The sequence below is a fragment of the Sus scrofa genome, chromosome 17, assembly GCF_000003025.6.
Source record: "Sus scrofa isolate TJ Tabasco breed Duroc chromosome 17, Sscrofa11.1, whole genome shotgun sequence".
In the NCBI taxonomy this organism is placed as follows: domain Eukaryota; kingdom Metazoa; phylum Chordata; class Mammalia; order Artiodactyla; family Suidae; genus Sus; species Sus scrofa.
Genome location: NC_010459.5, coordinates 33,865,352 through 33,891,170, shown reverse-complemented (window position 1 = coordinate 33,891,170; position 25,819 = coordinate 33,865,352). Strand labels below are relative to the sequence as shown.

General features: G+C 47.3%; 1 protein-coding gene across 3 annotated transcripts; it reads right to left on the bottom strand.

The window, feature by feature from the left end:
- On the bottom strand, positions 298–21,684 carry NSFL1C (NSFL1 cofactor). Of its 3 annotated transcripts, XM_005672807.3 has the most exons (10): positions 21,468–21,684; positions 18,766–18,863; positions 12,120–12,194; positions 10,224–10,229; positions 9,485–9,650; positions 8,779–8,871; positions 6,997–7,106; positions 6,485–6,622; positions 1,872–2,036; positions 298–707 (listed from the first exon to the last, which is right to left on the bottom strand). In XM_005672807.3, exons 1-10 carry the CDS (start codon positions 21,570–21,572, stop codon positions 545–547), a joined length of 1,119 nt encoding a protein of 372 aa, XP_005672864.1. In that variant the 5' UTR covers positions 21,573–21,684; the 3' UTR covers positions 298–544. The 3 variants fall into 3 exon arrangements, with proteins under 3 accessions (XP_005672864.1, XP_005672865.1, NP_001231372.1); NM_001244443.1 differs by lacking the exon at positions 10,224–10,229 and having other exon boundaries at positions 312–707; positions 21,468–21,616; XM_005672808.3 differs by lacking the exons at positions 10,224–10,229; positions 12,120–12,194 and having other exon boundaries at positions 21,468–21,616.

Genomic DNA, 25,819 nt, shown 5'->3' with positions numbered 1-25,819 from the left:
GTGATTCACTTTGACCTCTGGATCTGACCTCACGCTTCTGGGGCCTCTTGCTGCTGCCCAGTTTTAATCGGGCAAGAGCTTTGTTCTTGTGGAAGCAAGGGAATGTCAAGCCTTTCCCTAGGTCCTCCCACTCCTGTCCCTACAAAGGGGAAACCTCCACTAGTCACCCTGGGGGTGGCGGGTGTTGTGTGCCACATGCAATTTTTACGCGGACAGGATGGAAAGACCCTAGACGTAAGCATGATGGACGGCAATCAAAGCCTGCCTTGAGGGGAGAGGTTCCGTACAACATGCTGGTGATATTCCTTCAGTTTTTTTGGTTGTTTTTATTTTTTTCTTTAAAGTCCATTGATCGTCACAAAAACCCAGGAAATGCAACTAAGGAGAAAACAAATGTCCAACTGAGAACTAAGAACCCAGAGCTACGGAGGAGACGTGGCACTGGACTGCTGGGTGCCTGGGAAGGGGTGGAGGGGCGGCCTCCACGGGGAGCTGGCCGTGGGAGACACAGGAGGGAGATGAGGCCGCTGGCCGGGCCGGGCGGTTATGTTAACCGCTGCACGATGACGGCGTTGAGCAGGTTGGCTTCCTTCAGGGTCTGGCTCTCATCGGCCAGCTCTTTGTTCGGGAAGGTAGTCATGAGGACAAAGCTGGTGGCAGCCATGGCTGGCCGGGCGTCCACGATGAAGAGTCGGATGTCGCTGATCCTGGTGGAGTGGAGGTGAGTGGGGAGGTGGGTGAGCAGTGTCCGCTGCTGCCCACACCACCCCCGCCCCGTGGGAGGCTGCATCACACCCTGAGTGTCCTTCCTCGCCCCATCCTTCTCCACAGGGTGGCCAAAGTTCTTGAAGCTCTCATTTGGAAGCACATGGTCTCCTGTCACTCTTTTGCCTAAAACCCTTCACAGTTGCTCCCGTTTTCCTTGGTTTCAACACCAATCTCCAGACTGTGGTCCTGAGGTCTAATTTTACACCTCCCTCCTCCCCCTTGTTCTCCCGCTGCCCAACTTCAGTTCCTCACCAGGCCGTGCTCCCTGCTCACATTTGGGTCCCACTTCTGAGAGCCTCCTCTGCCTGATCCCTTTTCTATAATGCTAATCACAACTAGTTATTTGCATAACTAACCTCATGTGAAGCCTGTAAACACACAAGGATTGGCAAGCCATTCCCTGGGCCTCACATGTGGGTTCCGGTTTATATGGCCTATGGGTGATGAAATGTAGATACTGCTGTTCTAGAAAAAGGAGCTGCCAAATACCTTAATTGACAACAGTCCTCCCCGCGCCCTGGGCCAATCCCTCAGTTTCTCTATCTTTAAACGGGGAGGCACAGTGAGCTTCGATCCAGCCTAGATGATCTGAGATAGTAGAACAGGTATTCCAGAATTCTCAAAGTCCCCATCTAGAAGAGCCCTAAATAGCCTAGTGGTTTTCAGAGGCCACATGGGGGAGGGAGGCAGAGGAGGCCCGGTGGTGGGATGCTGGCACTGTGTCTCATCTCTTCTCCATCAACCACTGCAGTTTAAATTTTCTCTGTTCTATGCCTGGGCTTTAGCATGAAACTTCCTATGAACAAATAGTTTGGTGGCTAAATGCCTCCCCTCTGCACCCCTGAATCTGATCCTGATCCTCTAATTTTAGAGATGAGGAATGAGACCCAAGGAGGGGAGTGTGCAGTCACTGGCCACACTTTATGAAGCGTGGGGACTGAACCAAAGACTTCAGATTTCCATACCTTCCTACCCTACTGCCTCCTTTGGGGAAGCCAGGGAGTGCCTGCTGGTTTTAGGAAGAACTGCTCCCTGCTTCTCATCTATGTGTAGGAATTTCTGGGACCTGTTTAGAATAAGCTGGGCCACAAAATGCAAGGTACCTGTGGCTGTGGTTAAATTTCTGCACCAGCCTCCCGCCGTCGGCAAGCCGTATTTGGATGTTCGTGGTAGGCTGTGACTCGTCGATTGAGATGGAAGAGCTGGCTTTGGCTTCGTTTTCTGCTTGTTGGGCTGGAGAGCTGGTATTCAACACCTGGGGGGCAGTGCTAGGAGAAAGAGTAGCATTAGGATACAAAGAGAAATAAGGCCCCAAGCAGGAGGCGAAGGCTGTCTTGGATTTTTACTGAGCATGTGCGACATCTGGTGCTGTTTGTTGCTACTGATACAAGGAGTGACCAAGACAGAATCCCTGCTCTGGCAGAACTTACGGGTCCAGTGGAATTCCCCTCAAACCCGAGTTATTGCTAGCTCCTCACTCCTGGGGCTGGGTAAGTTACCAGCTCCGTTCTTCCTTGATGTCCGCAATGGAACAAGGGCTTGAAAGGAGGGAAGCAGTATGGGGGACCGCCTGGGCTGGGAGACGGGACCTGAGGCTGGAGGACCCAACAGACCAGGGTGGGTTTTAGTCTCAATGACAAAGGCTGAGGGCCAAACGGGGAGGGGGCACTCCAAGTCTGCAGCTGAGGCAGGCTTGACACAGCCTGGCAGCTGACTGTTGGGATACAGGGGACAAGTCCAGACTCTTCCTCTGCTGGAATTTTCAGGCCTGCCTGTCCTAGTGAAACCTCACTCATGCGAGTATCTCATACTCATGTGTCAGCTATCAGGAGGTGGCTGAGATTTCCAGAAGGCCAAATAAATGCCTGGCACCACAGGGATTAATCGCACAATACAACAGGACATGGTGCCTGCTGCAGTGTTGAGAGCTCCTATCTAGGAGTGGGATGGACCAGGGTTTGAATTCACCCACTAGCTCTGGTGGTGTTGGACTATTATTTAAGCTCCCTGAGTTTCAATGAGGGGACTAAGGACAATTTTTTAACAAAGGTAAAGGCTACCTGCCTTATTCGGCTTTTGTAAGGCTTAAAGGGGTGCAACATAAAGCACTTAGGGTGGCTGACAAACATAAAGTGTACATGAGCTCCCAATTCTCTGCAATCATTTGGAGACTTCATCTCTCTCCTGAAACCAGGTATGCATCTCGCTGTCAGCCTTTCTCTTAGCAGATGCCCTGGCCTAAACCTAAAGCAAAGAATAGAGGCCACTAGATGAGAGCTCCCCTGCTTCCTCCCAAAGCCTCTACTTAGGTCAGTTCCTGCACCTCACCCTTCCCGTTCATCTTTACAACCTAAAGAGGGTGTTCTTAGCAAATCCAACCAAAGTGCTTTCCTAGGTGTGTTCCCTGGGACTCCAGGCCCTTGAATTATCTCCAGGAAGGTTTTAGTGATGCCACATAGCATACCAACAGTGTCACAGGCCACTAACACATTAAAGGTCTTGAGGGATTGGGCAGTTAAGCCAAACTTTTTTGACTGCCACATCCTTTTTTCATGTCATACTTGTTAACCTCCTGCAGATCGTTTCACGGAACACAGTTTGTGAAATGCTGCCCCAGAGCGTATTATTAGCAACAAAGAACTGAAAAGTGAACTTACTCTTTTCTGTGAAAGAGAAAAATATGGGCTTAGAGAATTTCAAGTGGAGCTCAGAAGAGAACCCTAGCAATACTTATTGGCTGTGCGAGGAGCTGCTCTATGCATCAGCCTCACGGGGTGTGGGACTCAAAAGTGGGCTGAGACACAAAGATAAATTACATCACCGCAGGCCTGAGGAGGTGCTTGGAAAAGTGGGAAGTTAAACGTCATGCCTGTAAAATGCCTAAGATCTATTCTGTTCTGGTTATCGATTTAAGGGCATTAGGTCAACTCTCTAATTAGACTCTAGGCAGCCTGTCCCTCAACTATTTCCAACAATTCCAAGTACGTGATAGGTACTCACCGAAGCTATTGCCTGCCACAAAGGCCTGAACAAGGAAGAAGCTGAATCCCCTCACTGTTCATTTCCTTTGTAGTGGGAATAAACTGGGCACCGAGGTGCTTTGCTGCCACAGAGGTTAAGTCCTGAGGCCCTGCCACCTCCTTTACACACATGACCACTACAGAAAGCATGGTAAGCGGCCGAGGCTCATCCCTGGCAGCAGTGACCACCCCCCAAGCCCAAGTGGACTCCTGGTGCTTTTACGCAAAATCAAATAAACAAAGTCCTTCCAAATCTTCAGATTAGTTCCCATCCAAACAGATGCAAGACCTAAAACAAAGTTTCATGCAACTGAAAGAAATTTTTCAAATTTTTGAACTGAGAAAAATCTATCCATTCACTTTATTTTTCTAGATAATTGGAAGAAAAAACAAGGATTGACTGATGTTTTGAGGCAAACCTGAGAAGAATTTTTTAAACTTTTGGGCTTGTGATCATTTTAGTTAACAAGATGACACTGTAAAATTTATTGGAAAAACTAAAAAAGATGTCCATATGGTTTAGACTGAAAAGCTAAAGTCCCATCTCTCCTAGCTGTATAAAACTTTTTTTTTTTAGCTCATTTTTCACAAAAACTGAAATAAAATCAAAGTGGAACTGGCAATGAATATTTATTTAGCTGACAAACATTCTATCTGATTACCGAGCTCTGTCTTGACTTGTTGATTCATCAACCACACTAATAAAGTATCTATTCCCATCCTGCTAAAACAAACTCCTAAAAGGTATTTTTTTGAGATGTGGAGTCTTGCCCACATAATAGTTAGACTTTCCAATAGTAGAAGCATCTTCTGTTAGTATCATGAAATCTGACAAACCCAGACTGCATGGTGTTCTGAGTTCTGAGCCTTTCCTTATGCTGGTGGGTGAAAAATGGATACAACCTTTTTGGAAGGCAATTTCACAACATCTTAAAAATACAAAGATCTTTTGAGTTAGCAATTTTATTTACATCTAGTCCAACATCAAGGGGTATATAAAGATTTAATTAGAGATGAATAATGTTGTTCATAACACACACACACATATACACTCCCATATGCATATATGTAAGACTATTTTCTTTCTTTCTTTCTGTCTTTTTAGGGTCTCACCCTTGGCACATGGAAAGTCCCAGCCTAGGGGTCCCATTAGAGCTTTAGCTGCTGGCCTACACCACAGCCACAGCAACACAGGATCCAAGCCGTGTCTGCGATCTATACCACAGCTCATGGCAATGCTGGATCCTTAACCCACTGAGCGAGGCCAGGGATTAAACCCTCGTCCTCATGGATACTAGTTGGATTCGTTAACTGCTGAGCCACGATGGGAACTCCTTTTTTTTTTGGTAAGATAAACACATTTTATTTTAATAATATAAGGAAAAAAATTATCTGGTGCTCTAAAAAGCTCAGGGAAGCCACAGATGGAACACTCTGAGAACAACTGTTCCAGACTAACTCACAGGCCCCAATGTAGCTGATGAAATGATGAGATCAGGGTGGACTTAACTACTGTGGTCCTGGTAAATCACAATCCATTGGTCTCCGATGTCCTGAGCTATCACCCTTGCTCCAGATGAGGCAAAAATGGCCAGCAGGGAGGTAGGGGATTCTAGGAGCCAGTCAGAAGCTCAAAGAGCGAAGCTGCTGGTAGACCACACTCAGATGATGGTGGGGTGAATAAGGGCAATGCCTAGCTCAAGAGCTGCCAGAGCTGCGTTGGAGAGGGTGTCATGCTGTGCAGGAGTGTGGGAAGGAATGAATGCCAATCAAAAGGCCTGGTTCCAGTCCTGGCTCCATCACATACAAATCATGTACCCACGGCTAACCCTTCAAGTCCAAAAGCCTCAGCTTTCCCTCTGTAAAATAAGGATCGTCCTGGTGGGGAGGGTCACTATGTTCTGAGGGCCCCTCGTTGTACACAGATCCCTCGGAAGAATACTGACCAAGGGACTCCACACACAGCCAAAGCCAAGGGGGCCCCTGAGGAAAGGCTGCCTGCCTATGGGGCTGGTCAAGGTTCTGGTGGGGGAACCCCGTCTGCCACAGGGGCTCTCAGCCCCTCAGGACCTATCAGGAGTTGGAATGAAAGATGGAGATAGTGGCAACAGGAAGCGACAGTGAGTTCAGGCAGGACCAAAGAAGTAGAGATAAGAGCTGCCATAATGGTGGAGCAGCAGCCTGCACAGGGGCAATGACGTCCTTAAGCTCCCCTGGATCCTGGACAATGCTGCTGCAAGGCTGGCTGGGAGGAGGAGTCCAGGATTCCACACTCTCTGAATCCCCACTTCATGTGACCCGAGTACATGTGTCTGTTTCAGCCTTAAAGCCATCAAGGAGGTCATCCCTGCCCACAACACTCTAGATAACCCTAGGGTCAGAGCAGCAATGTGTCACCCTTGCTGCTTACACTGATGCTCACCATGAGGCAGTGCTCTATGTGCTCCCCCAACCGTAATCGAGGAGGTAAGGACTCTAGTTCCACTTTATAAATGAGCCAAGCCCAAGGTCATAGGGCTAGAAGAAGACATTTAAATTCAGGCCTGTTAATGCCAGAGCCCACATTGCCCATACTCTTTCTCCCATAACAATAACATGTGGAGTACTTTATGACGAACAGTAAAGAGCTATACAGGGTCTGCTGGGCTTGGCAGGAGTGACCCACACAGTCCCACTCCCACTTGTACTGCTCTTACCTGCCCAGTTTCTGACCCTCGCCAGTGAAGGCTTTGAAGGCTCCCTTGGGCTTCACGAAGTCCTCGTCCCGATGATCCTCCATGTCCAAGTTCACCTGCCCACCATGAGCTAACCTTCGTAGCTCTGCTGGCACCTCTCTGTGGGAGAAAAACCAATGCTGGGGCCCACACAGAGCAGGAAGGGAATAACAGTGATGGATGCAAAGGGAGAAGAAACTTCTCAGTCCCAACTGCAAAAAGCACAGGGTCTCCGTGCTGCTTTTGTGACTACCTGTCAGCCTGTCTACCTGTCTGCTGTCCCTTCTCTTGTGCTTGTATCTTACTTGGTGACTTGGCTCTATCCTAATTCCAGAGGGGAAAGGCTCTTGGAGCACATCTGTGAATCTGTATCTCAACTGTGCTAAATCTGCTTAAAATTTTAAAATTCTTAAATAACAAACATTTGAATCAGCTGCTTCTTTCCAATCTGCCATCTCACAGAATGGAACCTGAAGGAGGGCTTTTCTGCTCACCCTCTGCGGATAGACTCCAGAAACTGGGCATTGGATGGGTCTTGGTAGCTTCTGAGTTCACCATTGTCCAGGCTGAATCCACTTTTCCAGAGCTTCAACACTACATGAACCTGTGACAACAGGAGGTAAGCAGTCCATACATTGTCAGGAACCTGGCAAGCACACCAGTGTGAACCTGCAAATTAGTGAATTTTACTATTTGACCGTGTCATTATTAAAACACACAGACAGACAAACGTGTATGCATGCACAAGGAGCTCCATCAACAACTGATGAAATAAGTATTAACCTAAAATAGGAAGGTCATGTGGCACAGGTTAAAAGCATGGGCTTTGATTTAAGCAGACCTGTGTCTGTGTCGTGATTTTGCCACTCACCAGCAAAGCGGCAGAGCAGGCGATTCAAATGAACCCACGGCTTCCTTAGTGGTTGGGCTGTCAGTGTGTTTGGCACAAGGCTCATGCTCAACTAAACTAGCATGGCTATTCTTTTAGTTTAAATTTTTTTCTTTTTATGGTTGCACCTGTGGCCTACAGAAGTTTCCACGCTAGAGGTCAAACTGGAGCTGCAGCTGGAGCCTACACCACAGCCACGGCAACACTGGATCTGAGCTACATCTGTGACCACACCACAGCTTGCGGCAATGCTGGATCCTTAACCTACTGAGCAAGGCCAGGGATTGAACTCGCATCCTCAGAACACTATGTTGGGTTCTTAACCTGCTGAGCCACAATGGGAACTCCAGCATGGAAATCTTACATGGACTATTTTTGCAACATTAACAATGACACCTTCAGTTTCTGTTAATAACTCCCTCTATGCCTCTAAAAAGGAGCCTCTAGGGCTAAAGACCAACATATTAGCAGTGGCTGCCTCAGGTAGCACATGCCTCAGTTTATTTCCTTCTTGACTGACTTTATTTTGGCTTTTCTTTTTTTTTTTTTTTCTTTTTTTTTTTTTTGTCTTTTTGCTATTTCTTGGGCCGCTCCTGCGGCATATGGAGGTTCCCAGGCTAGTGGTCCAATCGGAGTTGTAGCCACTGGCCTACACCAGAGCCACAGCAACGCAGGATCCGAGCCACATCTGCGACCCACACCACAGCTCACGACAACGCCGGATCCTTAACCCACTGAGCAAGGGCAGGGACTGAACCCGCAACCTCATGGTTCCTAGTCGGATTTGTTAACCACCGCGCCACGACGGGAACTCCTTGACTTTATTTTGGAATAAAACCCCAAACGACTAAAAACAAATACATTATGGAAACTAATGGTCACAAGGTCATATGAAAATGCTTAAGGCATATTAAAAACTCCAAAGTGTCTCTACAGTATGGTTACACTTATTGGTTGTGGCGGTGGGGGGGGGGGAAGATCCCTATGCATGGGGAAAAAAGGACTGGATGGCAATAAGGAAAAAAAAATTAAAAAGTTGTGTTTCAGGCCTCCTTGGGTGGTCTGGAGACCAAGTTCCTTAGCCATGTCCACAGGAGCAGAAAACCCTGGAATCACTTTTCCTCTGCCTGACGTCCATGGAATGCTCAGAAACCTTCATCTGTCCATCTGCTTTGCCCATGGACAGATGAAGCCCCCTGTGCCCCCTCCAGCCAGATGAGAGCTGTCTTTGAGTCTCAGGTAAGCCTTTCCATTCATAGATGACAACAAAGGTGCTGCCTCTTTCCTTTCAGAGGCTACTGATTCACAAGTAACAAGGGATCGATTTCTCCTGAAAAATGATAAAACAGTTCACAAGCTTCCTTAAAGAAGGTGGATGCACACTCACATCTTGGCCAGAATGCCGTCTCCGTTCGCCTGCCACATAAGCAGACTCTTCCTCTGGTGCAGCTCCAAGGCGGTAGCCACCCCCTGCGAATGGCTATAAAAGACAGGTTCATAAACACCCAAGGAGTGGGTCCATGGTGATCAGTTTACTCAGATACAATGATGTTTTCTCAAGCGTGTTAACTATTAGGTGTACTTTCTCTGGGAGCAAACTCAGATCTACAGGACCAGGACTGGGGTGAAAACTGGAAAGCGGGGGCTGGGGGGGTTGCTGCAAAAAGGGAATGGTTGCTACTAAGCTCTTGTTAGCTGTGACTGGCTCGGAATCTACGTGTGGGATAATACCAAAGACTGTGATTTTTCACAAAGAAAACAGAAATTCAGATTTTTATGTAAAACAGGTGGCCAATGATTCAATTAAAATAAAAATAAAGCAAGACACCAAGTAAGTCAAGTTGGTTAGGCCAAACAAAACATGTTTGCAGGACCTGATCCAGACCACAGGCCACAGATTTGAAAACTATGCCCCAAATCTTGATTTCATGTTAAAGGATAAGAGCAACTGTGCTGCTTTTCTGCGTAAGAGAGGAAGTGAGCAAATGAAAAACAAAACAAAAACCAATTCACTACAGTCACTACTGGGGTGGGGAAGGCCTCCTTCCCTGGCTCTGGAACCTCAGACACAGACGATGATCCCCTGTGCTCACTCTTGGTTTACTGGTCTCTCCAGGGCTCTTGGTCACTCGCTCCACAGCTACAGCTCCATGCTCCTTGGCACCTTTAAAAAGATCGTCCACCAGCTCGTTGGGACTTTTCTTCCTGGGAGGGCCAACAATCTGCTGTCCACTTCTCTCTGAGCCCCCAGCATAAAACCTGTGAGAAAACACACACTTAACACCAAATACACTTAGAAAACAGGAATAGAGCATGTGCCAGGCTCCGGGCCAGGAGTTGGGCACACTGAGGCGAAGGCTACAAATGCCTATCTTTAAGGAACTTACTGTCTAGTTGGGGACAGATGTAAAGAGGCAGGCAGGCATACTGCAGTGTAAGCCACCAGAGGTCAGTAAGGGGTGCTCTGGGAACACAGAGCTAGGAAGGACAGTCAGGGGTTCCACGAAGGGTGCCTTCTAGGCTAAACCTTGAGGATGAGTTTATCACGTAAAGAAACCAGGGAAAAGCATTCCAGGCATGCATGACAGTGTATCAGGTCTGGGAATTATCCATCAGGTGGCCAGCACCTTTCCAGGAGATGATAACTCTGGCCACAGTCAGAAGCAGCTACTGCTAGCAGCCCTAGATTAATGGCGGCAGCGGCGTGGTTAGTGCAAGCAGCTAGGCTCCAGTGTTGGCTCTGCCACTGAGTGACCTGGGTGGGCCGGTGCTTTGAGTATACATCACTTTCCTTCTTTGAAATGGGAGGGAAGGACCACATGCCCTACCTACCTGCTCCTTTAAGTCAGGGCCGTGAGGTTCAAAGCAGCGCGCGTATGCAAAAGAATAAGCACAGAGTAATGCACACATGTAAGGTGGTGTGATACAGCACTGAGAGCTCACCCAAGCCTCACCGCACCTTGCAAGTCTTGTGACGTACGTACACCAAGGGAACGAAAGAGGGTACTGGAGAGGGTCAGGGAAGCTCATACACAAGCCCCGAGATATCCACACCAGGCTTTACAATGGGCCAAGCATGGCCTGAGATTAGGTCAGTGCTTTTTCACCTGAATCTGAAAACTGTAATCCCATAGCTATCACTCTTATTCACAGCTAAGTCAGCAGCACATTTCCAAGTGGGGAGAACTGAGAACCTAGAAGACTGAGCCTCAGCCTTCTATACCTGACATTCCCCAGGAAATGCAAGGGAAAAAGCCCTAGGTCTTGGCATGGACAACAGCAGCAGTGTCATCAGATCAGAAATGCTGAGGGACCAAGGAGGTAACCAGGATGTGAAGTAAAAGAAGGCCACTGCCTGGACGATGTCACAGAACAGGAGAAGTAGGAAGAGGTCATTTAGGAGTTGGACATTCACTCAATTGCTGACACTACCTTTCACTCATGGGTGTTAAAACACTGAACATCACATTTATTTCTGAACTTTGAATGTAACTGAATTGAAGGCTCTGAGACAGTGTAAAGGTCACTACGTAAGTGAGAATGAAAAACAGAACACATGTAATTTTTGGCCCACTTCCGAAAGAGTGACCATGCTGAGGTAACTGCATTTCCATATGGTTATTATACAATGTTCTTAGGAATGCTGGACAGACCGAGGCAGAGTCCGTGGAAAACCAAAACCTGTAAAATGAGGTTGTAGTCAGTTCATCCTTGTTCATTCCAGGTAGATATTTTGTTCAATGGAGTGAAGGTCTTTATTAAGGGATCTCAAAGCCCTGGTTTATGAACAAGGAATCTGTGATTGAATGCTTTAAAAATATGCATTCTCTTGACTAGTTATTTTCATTTCTAGAAACTATTCTAAGAAAATAATTTGAAATGAAGTCAAAGATTAATACACAGAGATATTTACAGCACTGATATTTACAGTGGTAAAAATTTCAAAATGATCTACATGTTGGACATTGCATATGATGGATTATTATTACAGTTACTGAAAACATTTATGAAGAATCTCAATAACATGGAGAATTATTTAAGATGTAGCATTAATCCTAAAAAAGCAAGAAACAAAAAATTATCTGAACTTCACCATGTAAAATACAATATAAACATTTATACACAGAACCAAGACTGAGTGGAAATGTGCCAAAATATTAACCATAGTTACTGAAGGGTAGACAAGTGCTATATTATTTTTTTCAACATACTACTCTGTATCTTCCACAATGGACAATGATTTTTATAATAACATTCCTAAAAGTTAAACGAAATAACAGTATCGTGTCTGTATTTTGGGGGAATATACACTTGTAAGCTCTTTAGTCTGTTTATTATGTGATACATTGCTTTTTCAGTTAAGAAAATGCTGGAAGGAAATACACCAAAAATACTGTTATCTAGCTACTTCTGAGTTGTAGTATTATGAATGGCTTTTTTCCTTCTTAATTTATTTCCCTTCCCCCAATATTCTTTAATACATATTATTTTAATAACTAAAAACAAAACAAAATCCACAACACTCCATAAGAAAAAAAAAAAAAACAGTTAAGATGACAGGGGTCACTTCTAAGCAATAGGAGTGGGGAACTGTTTCTAGTATGTGTGTGACTAGCCCACAGCAGTAATGGCCAATGATAACCAAGCACATTTATCCTTCTAGGTCCTTCTGGGTAATTTATACATTAACACGGACCTTCCTACGGACTGTGCCCCCAATAAACTCACCTCTGACCCTCCTCTTCCTCCTCGTCCTCGTCTTGGTCATGAATGAGGTCTCTGAAGGATGTCACCCTATTATCACTGGAGACACAGAAAGGAGCAAAATGATCTCAAGGGGAGTTACGGAAAGGTGACTCCCCATCATCAGCTGCTAAGAGTTGAAGATACTGAGGTTAGATTTTTTTTTTTTTTTTTTGTGGGGCAGGAAGAGGATCTATGTGGAAGAGGATTAACCTCTCTTGAGTTTATATGCAAAATAATGTGACATTTATTTATTCAAAGGTCACATGGTGCTAAGAGAAAAATTAGATAGTGTACCATGAACTAAAATGGAATCCAATTTAAGCTCTCCTGGGGTGGAGGAGGGCATGGGATAGGGTTTGTACTACTTTAAACTTACTCCTGGATAGCGGTTTTCATCATTAGTTTTTAAATACTGAGGGAATGCCTGCCTGCCAGGAACTGAACCGGATGCTAGGTCTATAAAAGATCACGTGCAGTTCTTACCCTTGTGTTGCTTATAGGCTAGGGGCACTCTGGCCAGGAAACATCCATTAAATACTGTGCCATAGTGGCTGTGACACAGGGAAACACTGGGATGTGACAGCAGAGTCTCTTGCTCTAGGTAGGGGTGGGGGAATATCAAGAAAGACTTTTCAGAAAAACGTAGCATTTGGACCAAGTGCTGAAGAACTAGTGGACCATCAGCCAGTCGAATAAAGGACGGTATGCCTGGTGGGGAAAGGGGACCAGCAGGGCATTGCAGGAAAGCCACGTATGCACATATACAGAGGGTAACATGTTAGAGATGAAATGAGCATGTGGGTGAAGAGGCCTCTGTCTGCTTCTGCTGTGGGTAGGTCAAGAAGAACTATTTATTGGAGCTCCCTGGTAGCCTACTGGTTAAGGATCTGGTGTTTGTCACTGATGTGGTGCAGGTCTGACCCCTGGCCTGGGAATTTTTGTATGCTGTGGGCACAGCCAAAAAGAGACAGAAAGAAAGATTTATTAGTGTTTAGGAGAAAGAGCAGAGTTGTGTGGGGTGCAGTGGAGAGAGCACACTAAACATGGTATGAGAAGGGTTAACTCCCTCCTCTGACATGGTCACTTTTTTCTAGTTTAGTCTTGTCCTCAAGGAACAATCCTAGTCTTTGAAGGATCATGAGACACACAATTTATAAAACATGTTTGGTATCTCTTAGGGGGAAAAAGTCATTTCTCTTTAATATGGGGGGAAGAGGGTAACAGAGATTTACTGACGCCAGTGAAGGAGAATTTGTTTACTCCAGTTCAGTCCTTTTTTTTTCCTTCTTCCTTTTTACAGTTGCACCTGCAGCACATGGAAGTTCCTGGGCTGAGGGTCGAAATGGAGCTGCAGTTGCAGGCCTAGGCCATAGCCACAGCAACACCGGATCTGAGCTGCACCTGCAGTCTATGCTGCAGCTTAACCCACTGAATGAGGCCAGGGATTGAACCTACATCCTCACAGAGACAATGTCAGGTCCTTAACCAGCTCAGCCACAACGTGAACTCTTTCTCCAGTTCAGTCTTGAGGAAAGATTAATTTCAGGGAGACAAAGGACAGAATAGGCCTTAAGGCTCCACCAACTAGAAATGAGAGGACAAAGAGCAACTGACGTAGCAAGTACATTCCTGCTTGAGTTAGCTGAGAGCAACCTCCCAGGCATCCCCTCATGCTCTACACAACATGGTTAAAAAGGATGCAAGCCATAAGATACGTACTACTGCCCAGAAAGGCTAATCCGCTCATTAATTTTCCTGGGGGGTGGGGTGGTAGGGTCTTCCACAGATGCTCAGCTTAGCATCTATGGGACAAAAAAAAAGTCCTCTATCTCCTTGTTGTTAAACACCTTCAAATACATGTACTAACCACTGCTTGAGGAAACCACTTGCTCAGGCTATGGGTCTCTTTTCCCTAAATGTTCTCACACCTAGACTTTGAGAGTTTCTAACACAGACTCTGGTGTCCATATATGTGGTTCCAATTCCAATTTAGCCTTCCACCCTGGGATCCTGAGCCTGCTAATGAGGTTCTCTAAGCCTCTGTCTTCTCACGTGAAAATGGAGACAAGCAGCACCAACCTCCTGGGCCTGCTGTGGACACTGGGGGTGCTGGTGCACGGAGTAGCACATCTCAAGCACTATTCTTGAGCAGCAGTTCTCTAAGTGTTGGTCCTTAGACCAGAAGCATCAGCATAACCTGTGAGAAATGAAAACCCTCAGGCCACACCTTAGACTTCCTCAATCAGAAACTCTTAGAGGAGTGTCTAGCAATCCTGTTTCAAGGAGCTCTCCAAGTAATTTTGATGCATGCTCAAGTCTGAGAAGTACTGCAATGCTCTGGCAGTTACTCAATGGTACAGATGTCCTGGGGTCATTACTAATTTCAGAATACTGTCTTATATCCTCTACAAATTGGCAAAATGATTCAGAAATTTCAATTTTTTTTGGCATCAAAAGTCTATCTCCTAGGCACCCTGAAGTGGCACAAAATTGCTTTGTCAGATCTTGTTTTATGCAGTGACAGAAATGCTGTGTCTGTACCAGGCAATATGGAAGCCACTAGTCACGTGGTTATTGAGCATGTAAAATTTGGTAAATGTGAAAGAATAACCGAATGTTTATTTTATTTAATTAAACTGCCATTCAAAGCTAGTGGCTACTATCCTGGATAGTATAGTTTTAGAGACTCATACAATGGTGATCCCTAGAATTCTAAGAAAGTAGTTTTGTTGGATGAAAGAAGAAAAAAAGGAAGAAACTAAAAGCCTACCTCTTGCTAGGTATGGGGGCGGGGGGGGGGGCAGGGAAGTACTGGATGAGGAGGCAGCTAGCATGCGGCGGTAGAAAAAGCTTTGGATTTAGACAGATTTTGATTTGAATCTGCAATAACAGCAAATGTGTTAGCCTTTCTAAGACTCAGCATCCTGATCTGTGAAATGGTGAGCATCCTACCTACTTTCACAGTTATCGAGATACAAGAGGAGAATATATGTTAGAATATCTGGGAGTTCTCGTCGTGGCGCAGTGGTTATCGAATCTGACTAGGAACCATGAAGTTTTGGGTTCGAACCTTGGCCTTGCTCAGTGGGTTAGGGATCTGGTGTTGCCCTGAGCTGTGGTGTAGGTTGCAGATGCAGCTCAGATCTCAAGTTGCTGTGGCCCTGGCGTAGGCCTGCGGTTACAGCTCTGATTAGACCCCTAGCCTGGGAGCCTCCATATGCTGCAAGAACTGCCCAAGAAAAGGCAAAAAGCCAAAAAAAAAAAAAAAAAAAAAAAGAATATCTGGCAGAGGGGTTCCTGTTGTGGCTTAGCAGGTTAAGAACCCGGCTAGTATCCATGAGGATTTGAATTTGATCCCTGTCCTCACTCAGTGGGTTAAGGATGTGGCGTGCTGCAAGCTGTGGCACAGGTCGAAGATGCAGCTGGGTTCTGGCATAGCTGTGGTTATGGCGCAGGCCAGTGGCTGTGGCTCTGATTTGACCCCTAGCCTTGGAACCTCCATGTACCATGGGTATAGCTCTAAAAAAGACCAAAAAAAAAAAAAAAAAAAAAGGGGGGGGGCAGAGCTAAATAGTGGATGCCCCTGAATACTAGTCCTCCCACCTCTAGGAACTTAAGAGTTTACTCAGGGAGAAAAATATTACGGCAACTATCAGCAGAAGGGTTGAAGACAACGTGGGAGAGATGTCACAGAGCAGTATGGGGATACTGGTCATGACCTGGAGCTCTGAGGCATAGGACTGGGCATGCTGCCTACAGGTTGGGGGATAACATGCTCAAGAGAAAAAGAAAAAGGTGGGGAGGGAACTAAACCTGGAGGAAGACAAAGGATTTGCACAGGTGGAAAGGAAGCAAGAGACTGCGAAATGTCCAGTCATTGGGTGAGAGGCCCAAACAAAAGGAGAAGAACCAAAAATAAGGCAGAATTGAGACACCAAAGAAATCCGTTTGGTTGGAATGAAGATTTAAGAAAGGAGGAAAAGGGGGTAAAATGAGGATGGCAGGTTCATGGCAAACTCTGAAGGATGCTGACTGTCCACAGGGAGAGGCAATGCATCATTCTGGCTGAGAGCTAAATGCTGGAAGCAGAAAGAGATCTGCACTTAAACCCCTGTTTGACTAAGTGTATGATCTTGAGAAGATGCCCAGTTTCAGTGTCTTCATCTGTACAATGAGAAGAATAACAGTACCCACCCTCACAGGGTAGTGGTGAGGATTAAAGAGATGTACATATAAAAGCCTCCTGGTGCCTGGCAGCTGGTATGTGCCCTGATAAATGACAGCTTTTATCATGGAGGAGTTATGACTTTCTCTCGTAGTGATGGTTAACCACAGCCTTTCGAAAATCTGATAAAAATAATGGATGTTCTCTTCAGAAAAGGTAACACATGTAGTTTTTACCTATGATTTCAGGTAATTTATGGACCTTCTGACATCTATTCCACAGATTCCTTTTTTTGGGGTTCAGGGCCTCCACATGAAGAACCCCTGTTCTTCAGAGGAGGAACTCAGGAATTGAGTGTTGTGTCACAGAGGCAGTGAAGATGTGGAGGGTATGTGAGAGGATGACAGTGGGGTCAGGGAAAGCTCAGCAGCAGGTTAAATCCTGCAACAGTCAGGTCACTCAGGGGAAAGGCAGCCCCCACACAGAATTCCTCTGAGGTGCGAGCACAAGCCTGCCTTCTCCTGAGGATGCAGCCAGCATTGTCCTTCTGGACCAGGACAGTGATGTAATAGACTATGCCTCCCTCTCCCTTTCCCTTGGCTACACCAAGTCTGAGGCTTAACCAAAGTGAAAAAGCAAGACACTTAGGCCTGCATGTGTGCTCACTCTTTTATTCCCTTCAGTCTTAATGTTAAACTCTATTTCCTTCATTATTTTACTTTTAAGTCTACTTTTTTTTTTTTTTTTTTGGTCTTTTTAGGGCCGCACCCACAGCATATGGAGGTTCCCAGGCTAGGGGTCGAATAGGAGCTCAGCTGCTGGCCTATGCCACAGCCACAGCAATGTGGGATCAGAGCCTCATCTGCGACCTACATCACAGCTCATGGCAATGACGGATCCCTAACCCACTGAGTGAGGCCAGGGATCGAACTTGCGTCCTCATGGATACCAGTCAGATTTATTTCTTCTGAGCCATGACGGGAACTCCCTTAAATCTACTTTTTTACATATGAACTTATTGTGGAATGAGAAGGGGTAGAAATAAGAGGAGAATGGGGAAGATGAGAATGGATGCTAATAATAAAATGACAATAACAGCAGCTAACATGTTCTGTATTCTAAGGGCTATGTAAGTATTAACTCATTTAATCTCTCATGTGGTAGGCACTATCATTCCCATTTGACAGGTGATGAAAACTGAGGGACGGTGATGTTCAGTAACCTGCCCAAGGTAACGAAGCTCTAAAGTGGCTGAGCTGGGATTTGAACGTAGGCAGTTAGGCTCCTAGGCCATGCTCTAATAAGTCACTGTCTTAATAGGCCTTAAAGTCTACCAGACAAGACAGGTAGACTGTCATCACTGGCTGTTTCAACTCCCCCCTCTGTATTTCTGTGCCAACACCCAACAGTAATCTGGATGTCTGCGAAAGACACACTCTACGAAACCAGCAGTCTATCAGCAGCTGCAAGAAGAGCGCTTACCCTGTCAACCAGGTCCAGGCAGTCACATCCTGATGTGCCAACACTGACACCTCACACATTAGCATCTATGAATAACTAGAAGATGTCCTATTACCTCCTTCCTCTGGAAACAGGGGTGGGGAAGAAGTTAAGAAAGCAATGAGAGCTGAGGTCAGTGTTCCTTCTTGAAAGGGAGGAAATGTAATTTCAAGCTCAGATGCCTTTAGAGAGGAATGCCATTTACCATTTCTTCATCAAAGAAACACTATAACTGGATTCCAAGGTTGAATTCAAACCCAGACAAACTGTTCTGGTGAAAACATACACCAGAGAGTAGAAACAAATCAGGCTACAGCAGAGAGGAGAGCTGTAGTTCAGACACCTTTATAGGAAGAGGCCCTGCCTGTCTCCTGGAAGACCTGCATTGTCCTATTCTGCAGATCATGGTAATGTGGGAACCTGGGAGCCGGGATGGCCAGGACAGGGGGCGCAAATGGGATCACAAAGGTTAACATCGTTGCACAAGATAAGAAAGGTCTCCCTAATCAATTTGGAAAAGGTGGGTTAAACAGGTTTATTTCCTCTAAGCCTTCTTACTAGGGTAATGGCATCATAAAATATTCAAAGAGCCTTTCTAAAGTCATCTGGTCTAACCTTTTACATCTGCAGCAGCCTAGAAAGGAAATACTTTGGTTTCTCCTTAAAAACTTCTAGAGATGGAGAGGCCAGTCCTCACACTTCATACATAAGAGAGCCCCAAATATCTTAAAAGTAGGTTCTGTGGTTTCCTCTAGGATTGGATCATAAACCACACTCAGTTAAGAATCTCTTATCTCTTCAGCAAAGCAACGAGCGTTGCAAGGAACTACTACTCACCAGCCAGTCTTTCTCACTCAAACCCACTGGTCCACATCCCTGGGCCTGGCCCCTAGGTGAAGGCAGGAGACAGATCATCACTGCTGGAAACACACCAATGTAGCAATAACTGAAATTGGCCCTTACCTGGGGGCTGTGCCTCTGGACACTGAACTGGGAGTTGCCTGAGAAATGGTCACAATGTCTTCATCCCCTCCATCCTCATAAAAGCTCGCTAGGGCGATCTGAAACAGAGAGGTGATAACTTGGGATCCTTAAATAAACCTTCACCTAACACATCTTCTCTGATCACAAAGAAGCAAAGATGCAAAAATGCGGCCTATGTTTACAAGGCAGTGTGTATCTGGGGGCCACAGAAAATCAGACCAAAAAGTAAAGGCCAAATTGTTTTTTTGTCTTTTTTTGTCTTTTCAGGGCTGCACCCACAGCATATGGAGGTTCCCAAGCTACCAATCGGAGTTGTAGCTGCCAGCCTACACCAGAGCCACAGCAACGCAGGATCCAAGCTGTGTTTTCAACCTACACCACAGCTGATGGCAAAGCCAGATTTTAACCTACTGAGTGAGGCCAGGGATCAAACCCGCGTCCTCATGGATGCTAGAGGGGTTCGTTAACCGCTGAGCCACGATGGGAACTCCAAAGGCCCAATTGCTAATTTTCATATCACATAAAACAAATACCACCTACCAAGAGGAAAAAAAGACAAGAAGGAAAGTTGGGATGGAGACACTCCTCATTCTCATTTTATTAGGAAATGTGATCTTGGAAAAGCAGTGTATATTTACTGAGCACTTACTTACATGCCATGCTGTTCTGAGTACAACTGTACCTGTGTTAACTCATTTCCGAAAGAACGCTATGTAGTTAGTGCTATTGTCTCATTTTATAGCTGATAGAGAAGCCCTGCAAAGTTAAGAAAATTGCGCAAGCCTACACAGCTAGTAAGGAGTAGAGCCAGGCTTGATCTCAGGCAGTCTGCTCAGGCTCTTACTCTCAGCTCTTAGGTGACAGCCAGGAGTTGGGAACTGTGAGGTCAGTCCAGACTGCTACTTTTACTTTCTCTCTGAAGCTGTTCGTAATCTGTGCAATGCGGACACTCGTTCCACCAACCCTGCAAAACATTTATTCACACTCATGTCTCAGCTCTATACATACAGAAGGAATATGGGTTTCTTTTGGCCATTTGTGATTGGATGTTTCTCTCACGGACTCAACGCATAGATATTTACTAATCACTTACTTGGCACACCAAAAAAAAAAAAAAAAAAAAAAAAAAAAAGACAGCAATGAGGTTTACAAGAATGAAAAAGAAATGGCTCCAGTACTTGAGGTCACCAACTCATAGAAGCCAGTGAGCTGCTGTGGGACATAACCAGCTTGCCAGGAGCAGCGTTCCTTCATGGGACACAACCAGCCTGCTGGAAGCAGTATGCCTTGGCAGGACACAGCAGGCCTGTGAGGAGGCAGTGAGCTGTGGTGGAACGCCCACTGACTCGGCATTGAGGGCAGGGCCAGGACAGTCATGCCACATGCATGAGCCGGCTTCACCACCTATAGCATCAGGAGATGGGGCTGACGAGTTGCCAACTGTAACCCTGTGAGCTTTTAGGTCTTTCAGGCAAAAGCTAGGTTTTGTATTTCTGCCCAGCGCAGGGGTTTCACATGTGTGAAGCGTAATGCTTTACCTGACTCTCACTGTGGGGAAGCATATAAATGGTGAGGTCAGCAGACCCAGATCAAATCCTAACTCCTGGCTGTGTGACCTTGGGCTGATCACCTGCCCTCTGAGCTTCCGATTCCTCATCTGTACAACTGAGGTAGACTTCTTTAATTCACACAGTGTTGCTAGGATTAAATGAATCATACATAAAGTGTCTGACACATGGTGATTGACAGCTTGGGCTCTGTTATTAGACAAAACTGAGTTCTAATGCCATCTTTTCCACTTAGGAGCTAGTGAGGCATTGAGCAAGTTACTTGACCTCCCTAAACCTCAGCTTCAAAATGCAAAGGTTAAACGACTTAAGACACAAAAAGCAGTTAGAACAGCACTTGGCTTCTGGTGAGCAGTCAATAAACATTAATCATCATCATCTACCTAAGATGTACACTGGCCAAGGATATGTATGCAATTTCTTCTACCATTAATTACTGAGTCAGATGTTGTTCTAGGCACAAGGGATTCAACAGTTTACAAAATTCCCTGCCTCGCTTGGCTCATCTTCCTGTCTTCTTAACTAATTACCAAACATTTAATGGACACTTGATACGTGCCAATGAATTAGACGATAAGCTCCACTGAGACTCCCACTTTACAGATGAGTAACTTAGAATAGGCTCCAATCTTGCGCCACCACCCAGTTTCTCCCAGCATTTAGGTAGGAGGAGGGGTGGGTCAAGTCCCAGGCACAGCTTCTCCCTCCTCCTGCGGCTGGGGCCGCAGAGATGGAAACGAAGGAGCACCTCGTCCCCAGCGCCACCCGGGAGCTGGTCGGTCCAGGCCGCCCGGCCTGCAGCCGACACACGGCGCGGCAGCCACGCCCCCAGGCTCCCCTCTCCACGCGGGATGCGGCAGTGCCCCAACTCTCGCTAACCCGACAGCCAGGAAGAAGGGGAAACTGAGGCCCAACAGAGAAGGTCGGGCCCGGGGCTGGCCCGCATTTTACCACACCCAGGCGGAGCTTGCGACGCGTGGCAGCGGCCCCAGGACCCTGAGGCCTGGGCCCGGCGGGATGACTGTGCGCTTCGGCCACCTCGGGCTTGAGGCTCCAAGCGCCCACGCCCCATAGCCCCTAGCCTGCCGGACACGGCCCGCCTCGCGGCTCTACCTGCAGGTCCCAGCCGGCCGACTCGAGGAAGAAGCGGGCTCGGTCCTCCTCCGCGCCCGTCACCGCCACGAACTCCCTCAGCGCGTCCTGTCGCTCCGCCGCCATCTTCGCCCCGTGCGCCGCCCAAAGCGCTCCGGGCGGCGCCGCACAGCCTCAGCCCCGCCACCGCGTTCCGCCCGCCAGCAGACCCAGCCCAGCCGAACAGCACCCCGCCCACAGGCCCCGCCCCACGCGGTGCCTCACGCAAAGTCTTCCGTCCGGGAACCGTCAACGCTCCGCGCCCTCTGGCGGCCACAGCGCTAACCCGAAGTCTAATGGCGTGGGGTGGTGGGAGATGAGGGGAGTATGAGAAGCAGGGCGAGTCTTCCACCAGTGCCTGTGGCATGAAGGCTCCCGGAAGGAGTCGGTTTCACAATTACACACTGAGTTGGTTTATCATGTCATTAATTTACTCATTCGTTCATTCATTTACTTGTTCAAATATTTACTGAGTGTTGTCAAGGGGCTCCTGCTCTTCCAGGGCTGAGGATCAATGGCTTGCAAAATAAAATACCTGCCCTTCTTGTTGCCCATGTTTGACAGCCTTGAAGGAGTCACTCTTGTCTCCTGACCCTTCTTTGGCTCCCCATCTAAATGTGCATAAAAGACAAAGTCTCACGGCCTTCAAGACCCCAGGGAGATGTGCCAGCCCTCCCTCTTATCTTCTCCTAAGCTTTTTTTTTTTTTTTAAATGCGAACCTAAAAGTTGAGAGTTGAGTTTTATGTGTGGCAAAATGAAGATACAGACTGGGAGGCACCATTTCAGATAGCTCCGAAATACCGCTCCAAAGGGGCAGTGAGAAATGTCAGCATACATGTGATTTTGGTGAAGGGGAAGGTACATGGAAGCAAGCCATATTTTACAAATGTTTGCTGCTAGTCTCATGAAGATGACTGTTAGTCACGAGGTGCAGACATCACCACGGAGGATTTTAGTGCTTTTCTAGGCATGAGGAGATGCAAGAATTGAGCTCATAAAATCTCCTGAAAATGTCTACGTATCCGAAGACCTGTCCTGCCGGTTTCCCCAGAGCACAGAGTGCCTCACTCCTGATCTCTACCCTGAGCTCCTTTCGGGGGGTGTTGATTCAGTCCACGTAGAGGCAGATGGCAAGTGTCAAACTCCAGTTCACACGTCTCAACAGCTTCCTTGGCTCCAGGTACGTGGTCCTTGTTGCTGTTCCTCTGGTGCACCAGACACATATTGGCCTCGGAGCCTTGTTGCTTTTTGCCTGGAACACCCTTCCCTCATGGGTGGGCAAGGTGCTCACTTTCCTGAGTCTCTGCTCCAAGGGCACATCCTCAGACACAATCTTGCCTTAGAGTCCTCAGCTTCTTTGCCCTGTTGCCTTTTACCCCCTCCCGGGGTGCTCTTTTCTCCCTCTTCCCCCATCAGCTCCTGCTCATCCTTCCCGTCTCAGTTTAGGTGTTCCCTCCTCCCATGGCCTTTCTCATCCCCAGGCTCCATCAGACAGTCCCCCTTGCATGCCCTCTGACACCATGTCAAGCCTTCCCCAAGGGCCATGATCCCGGTGGCAGTATGGCTGAGGCTGTGTCCAGTGCAACGTGGCTTGAGAGCACAAGCTCTAGGAGTTACCATCGTGGCTCAGAGGTTAACAAACCCGACCAGTATCCATGAGGATGCATGTTCGATCCCTGGCCTTGCTCAGTGGGCAAAGGATCTGGCATTGCCTCGAGCTGTGGTGTAGGTCGCAGATGAGGCTCTGATCCCACATAGCTGTGGCTGTGCTGTAGGCCGGCAGCTACAGCTCCGATCAGACCCCTAGCTTGGGAACCTACATATGCTGCAGGCGCGGACCTAAAAAGACAAAAACAAACAAACAAAAAACACAAGCTCTGGACTTGGATAGCCTGGAGTTGAAGCCCAGCTATTACTGCCTGTGTGACTGGGCAGATGATGTCTCTAAGCTTCCGTGTCCTGATGGGTAAAGTGGAGCTCCTCCCAGTTCCTACCCCTGAGGGATGTGTGAGGATTCAGTGTGAACTGCTGAGAGCAAGGTTCGATGCTTGGTAAGGCCCCAGGAGATGTTAGCTGTCATTTTCTCTCCCATGACCTGCAGCCACTGGCATTAAACTTGTCACTTATCGTCACTTAATGACTCTGCTGAATTAAAGAAGGAGTGGATAAATGAAACCAGGTGAGAAATGCAGGGGTTGACATTGGAGGACAAGGATGCAGGGCCGGTACCTGGACCCCTGAAGAGTGTTGAGCTGACTGTGGGCTAATTGCAATAAATAAAATGTTCCTTTTCCATAGAATGGATGCCTTTGTGGCTAGGAGAAATGGTGACCCTGGACAAGCTGGGTGAGAAGAACGGGCCTCTTGCCCACTCTGGGCTTCTATTTGAAGATGGTAGGAGGTGGGGTGGGCCAGCCCAGTGTTCACAGCTTTCTCAGACCCATTTTCCTCACATCCCTTTACTGCCGTAAATGGAATTCAGAGATAGCAAAACTGACCTCCGTGCATGTGGAAAACCAATATCATGCCCTAACTGGAGGGGAAAAAAAGGATGATAATTGGGATAAAATTATCAAGTATAAGAACAGGAAAAAGCAAAATGAAGCCATTAGATGCTTATCTTTACCTACAGGGCTGTATGATGGGTGATTAAAATATTGTCCATGGGAGTTCCCATTCAGGCTTGGCGGTAACAAACCCGACTAGTATCCGCGAGGACACAGGTTTGATCCCTGGCCTCACTCAGTGGGTTAAGGATCCAGCCATTGCCATGAGCTGTGGTGTAGGTTGCAGACACGGCTCAGATCCTGTGTTGCTTTGGCTGTGGTGTAGGCTGGCAGCTGCAGCTCCGATTTGACCCCTAGCCTGGAAACTTCCTTATGCCATGGGTACGGCCCTAAAAAGACAAAAAATATTGTAAGTGTGTTGCTATTGGCTGATGTAATTTTTCAAAGTGGTTTTAAAAAAAGCCTCTTTAAGATTATAAACAACACAAAGTTCCACCTGCCTTCTATTGGCACGTAGTTGCTTTTTGGAAAACATGGTGTATATCAAAACCGTGCCAAAAATACCTCAAGTTTATATGTTAAATGAATGAGGATCTAGGTTCACGTTATTAAAATCAACTTTTCAGCTATACCAGGTCCTGACAGGACATGTGGGAGGAGGGAACATTTTTTGTGGTGCAAGAATCCCCTTTCCTGCTGCCACAGCATCCAGCACCAGCCCTGATTCCCAGTTCCTGCTCTCTTCATCGCTGTGTCAACCCCAAATGCCCCCCGACTTCCTAGAAAGTCCAGGATCTTGGAGACTTACTCCGACCACACTCATGCTCTGCTCTGCCGCCAAGCCAGGTCTGTCCACCCTGGAAACTGATTGATGACTTGCTCCAGCTTAAAGGTTTGTAGGGGATCAGCTCCCCATGATCTGGCTGGTGTTTGAATCCCTGAACCTAGATGTCACCCCTCTTCACTTCTTTGCCACTGGAGAAGCCTTTTTTAATGCCAGAGCATCCCTGGCCCTTCCTCCATATCCCCCCCGCACCCCTCCACACCCCAGGCATCCTCCCCCTATAACTACCTGACAGCTGGTGTTTATTGAACACTTACTACACCCCCCAGACACTCTTTTTTTTTTTTTTTTTTTTTTTTTTGTCTTTTTGCTATTTCTTTGGGCCACACCTGCAGCATATGGAGGTTCCCAGGCTAGGGAGCGAATCAGAGCTGTAGCCACTGGCCTACGCCAGAGCCACAGCAACGCGGGATCCGAGCCGCGTCTGCAACCTACACCACAGCTCACGGCAACACCGGATCCTTAACCCACTGAGCAGGGCCAGGGATTGAACCCACAACCTCATGGTTCCTAGCCGGATTCAACCGGAACTCCCATCCTGGCCCGTTTTGGCCCACAGGGCCGTGTGCTTCCACTTCTGGTGATCTGACTGCAGGTATTTACAGCCACAATTTGATTGGAAGGGGACTTGAGGGTATGAAGTTGAAACTATATCTTCATAACACCTATTTAAATGTCCTTCACAAAAGTGGGTGGGGGTGGTGCTGAAGGCCTCGCTTTCCTTTCTACCTCCAGCCCTGCCCCACCCCCAAGACCCACCACCGCTGCCACTGCCAGGCTCACCTATGCCTTGAAGATCCACCACCACCAGCTCCTGACCTACCCAGCCCCACCCCTTTCACCCCAACCCTGCTGCCAGCACCCCATGCACCCCCTATCCTCCAAAGCCCACTCCCTCCCCAAGTTTCATCCCCAGCCCTGCTCCAGTTTCTTTCTTTTTCTTTTCAGGGCTGCACCTGGAGCATATGGAAGTTCCCAGGCG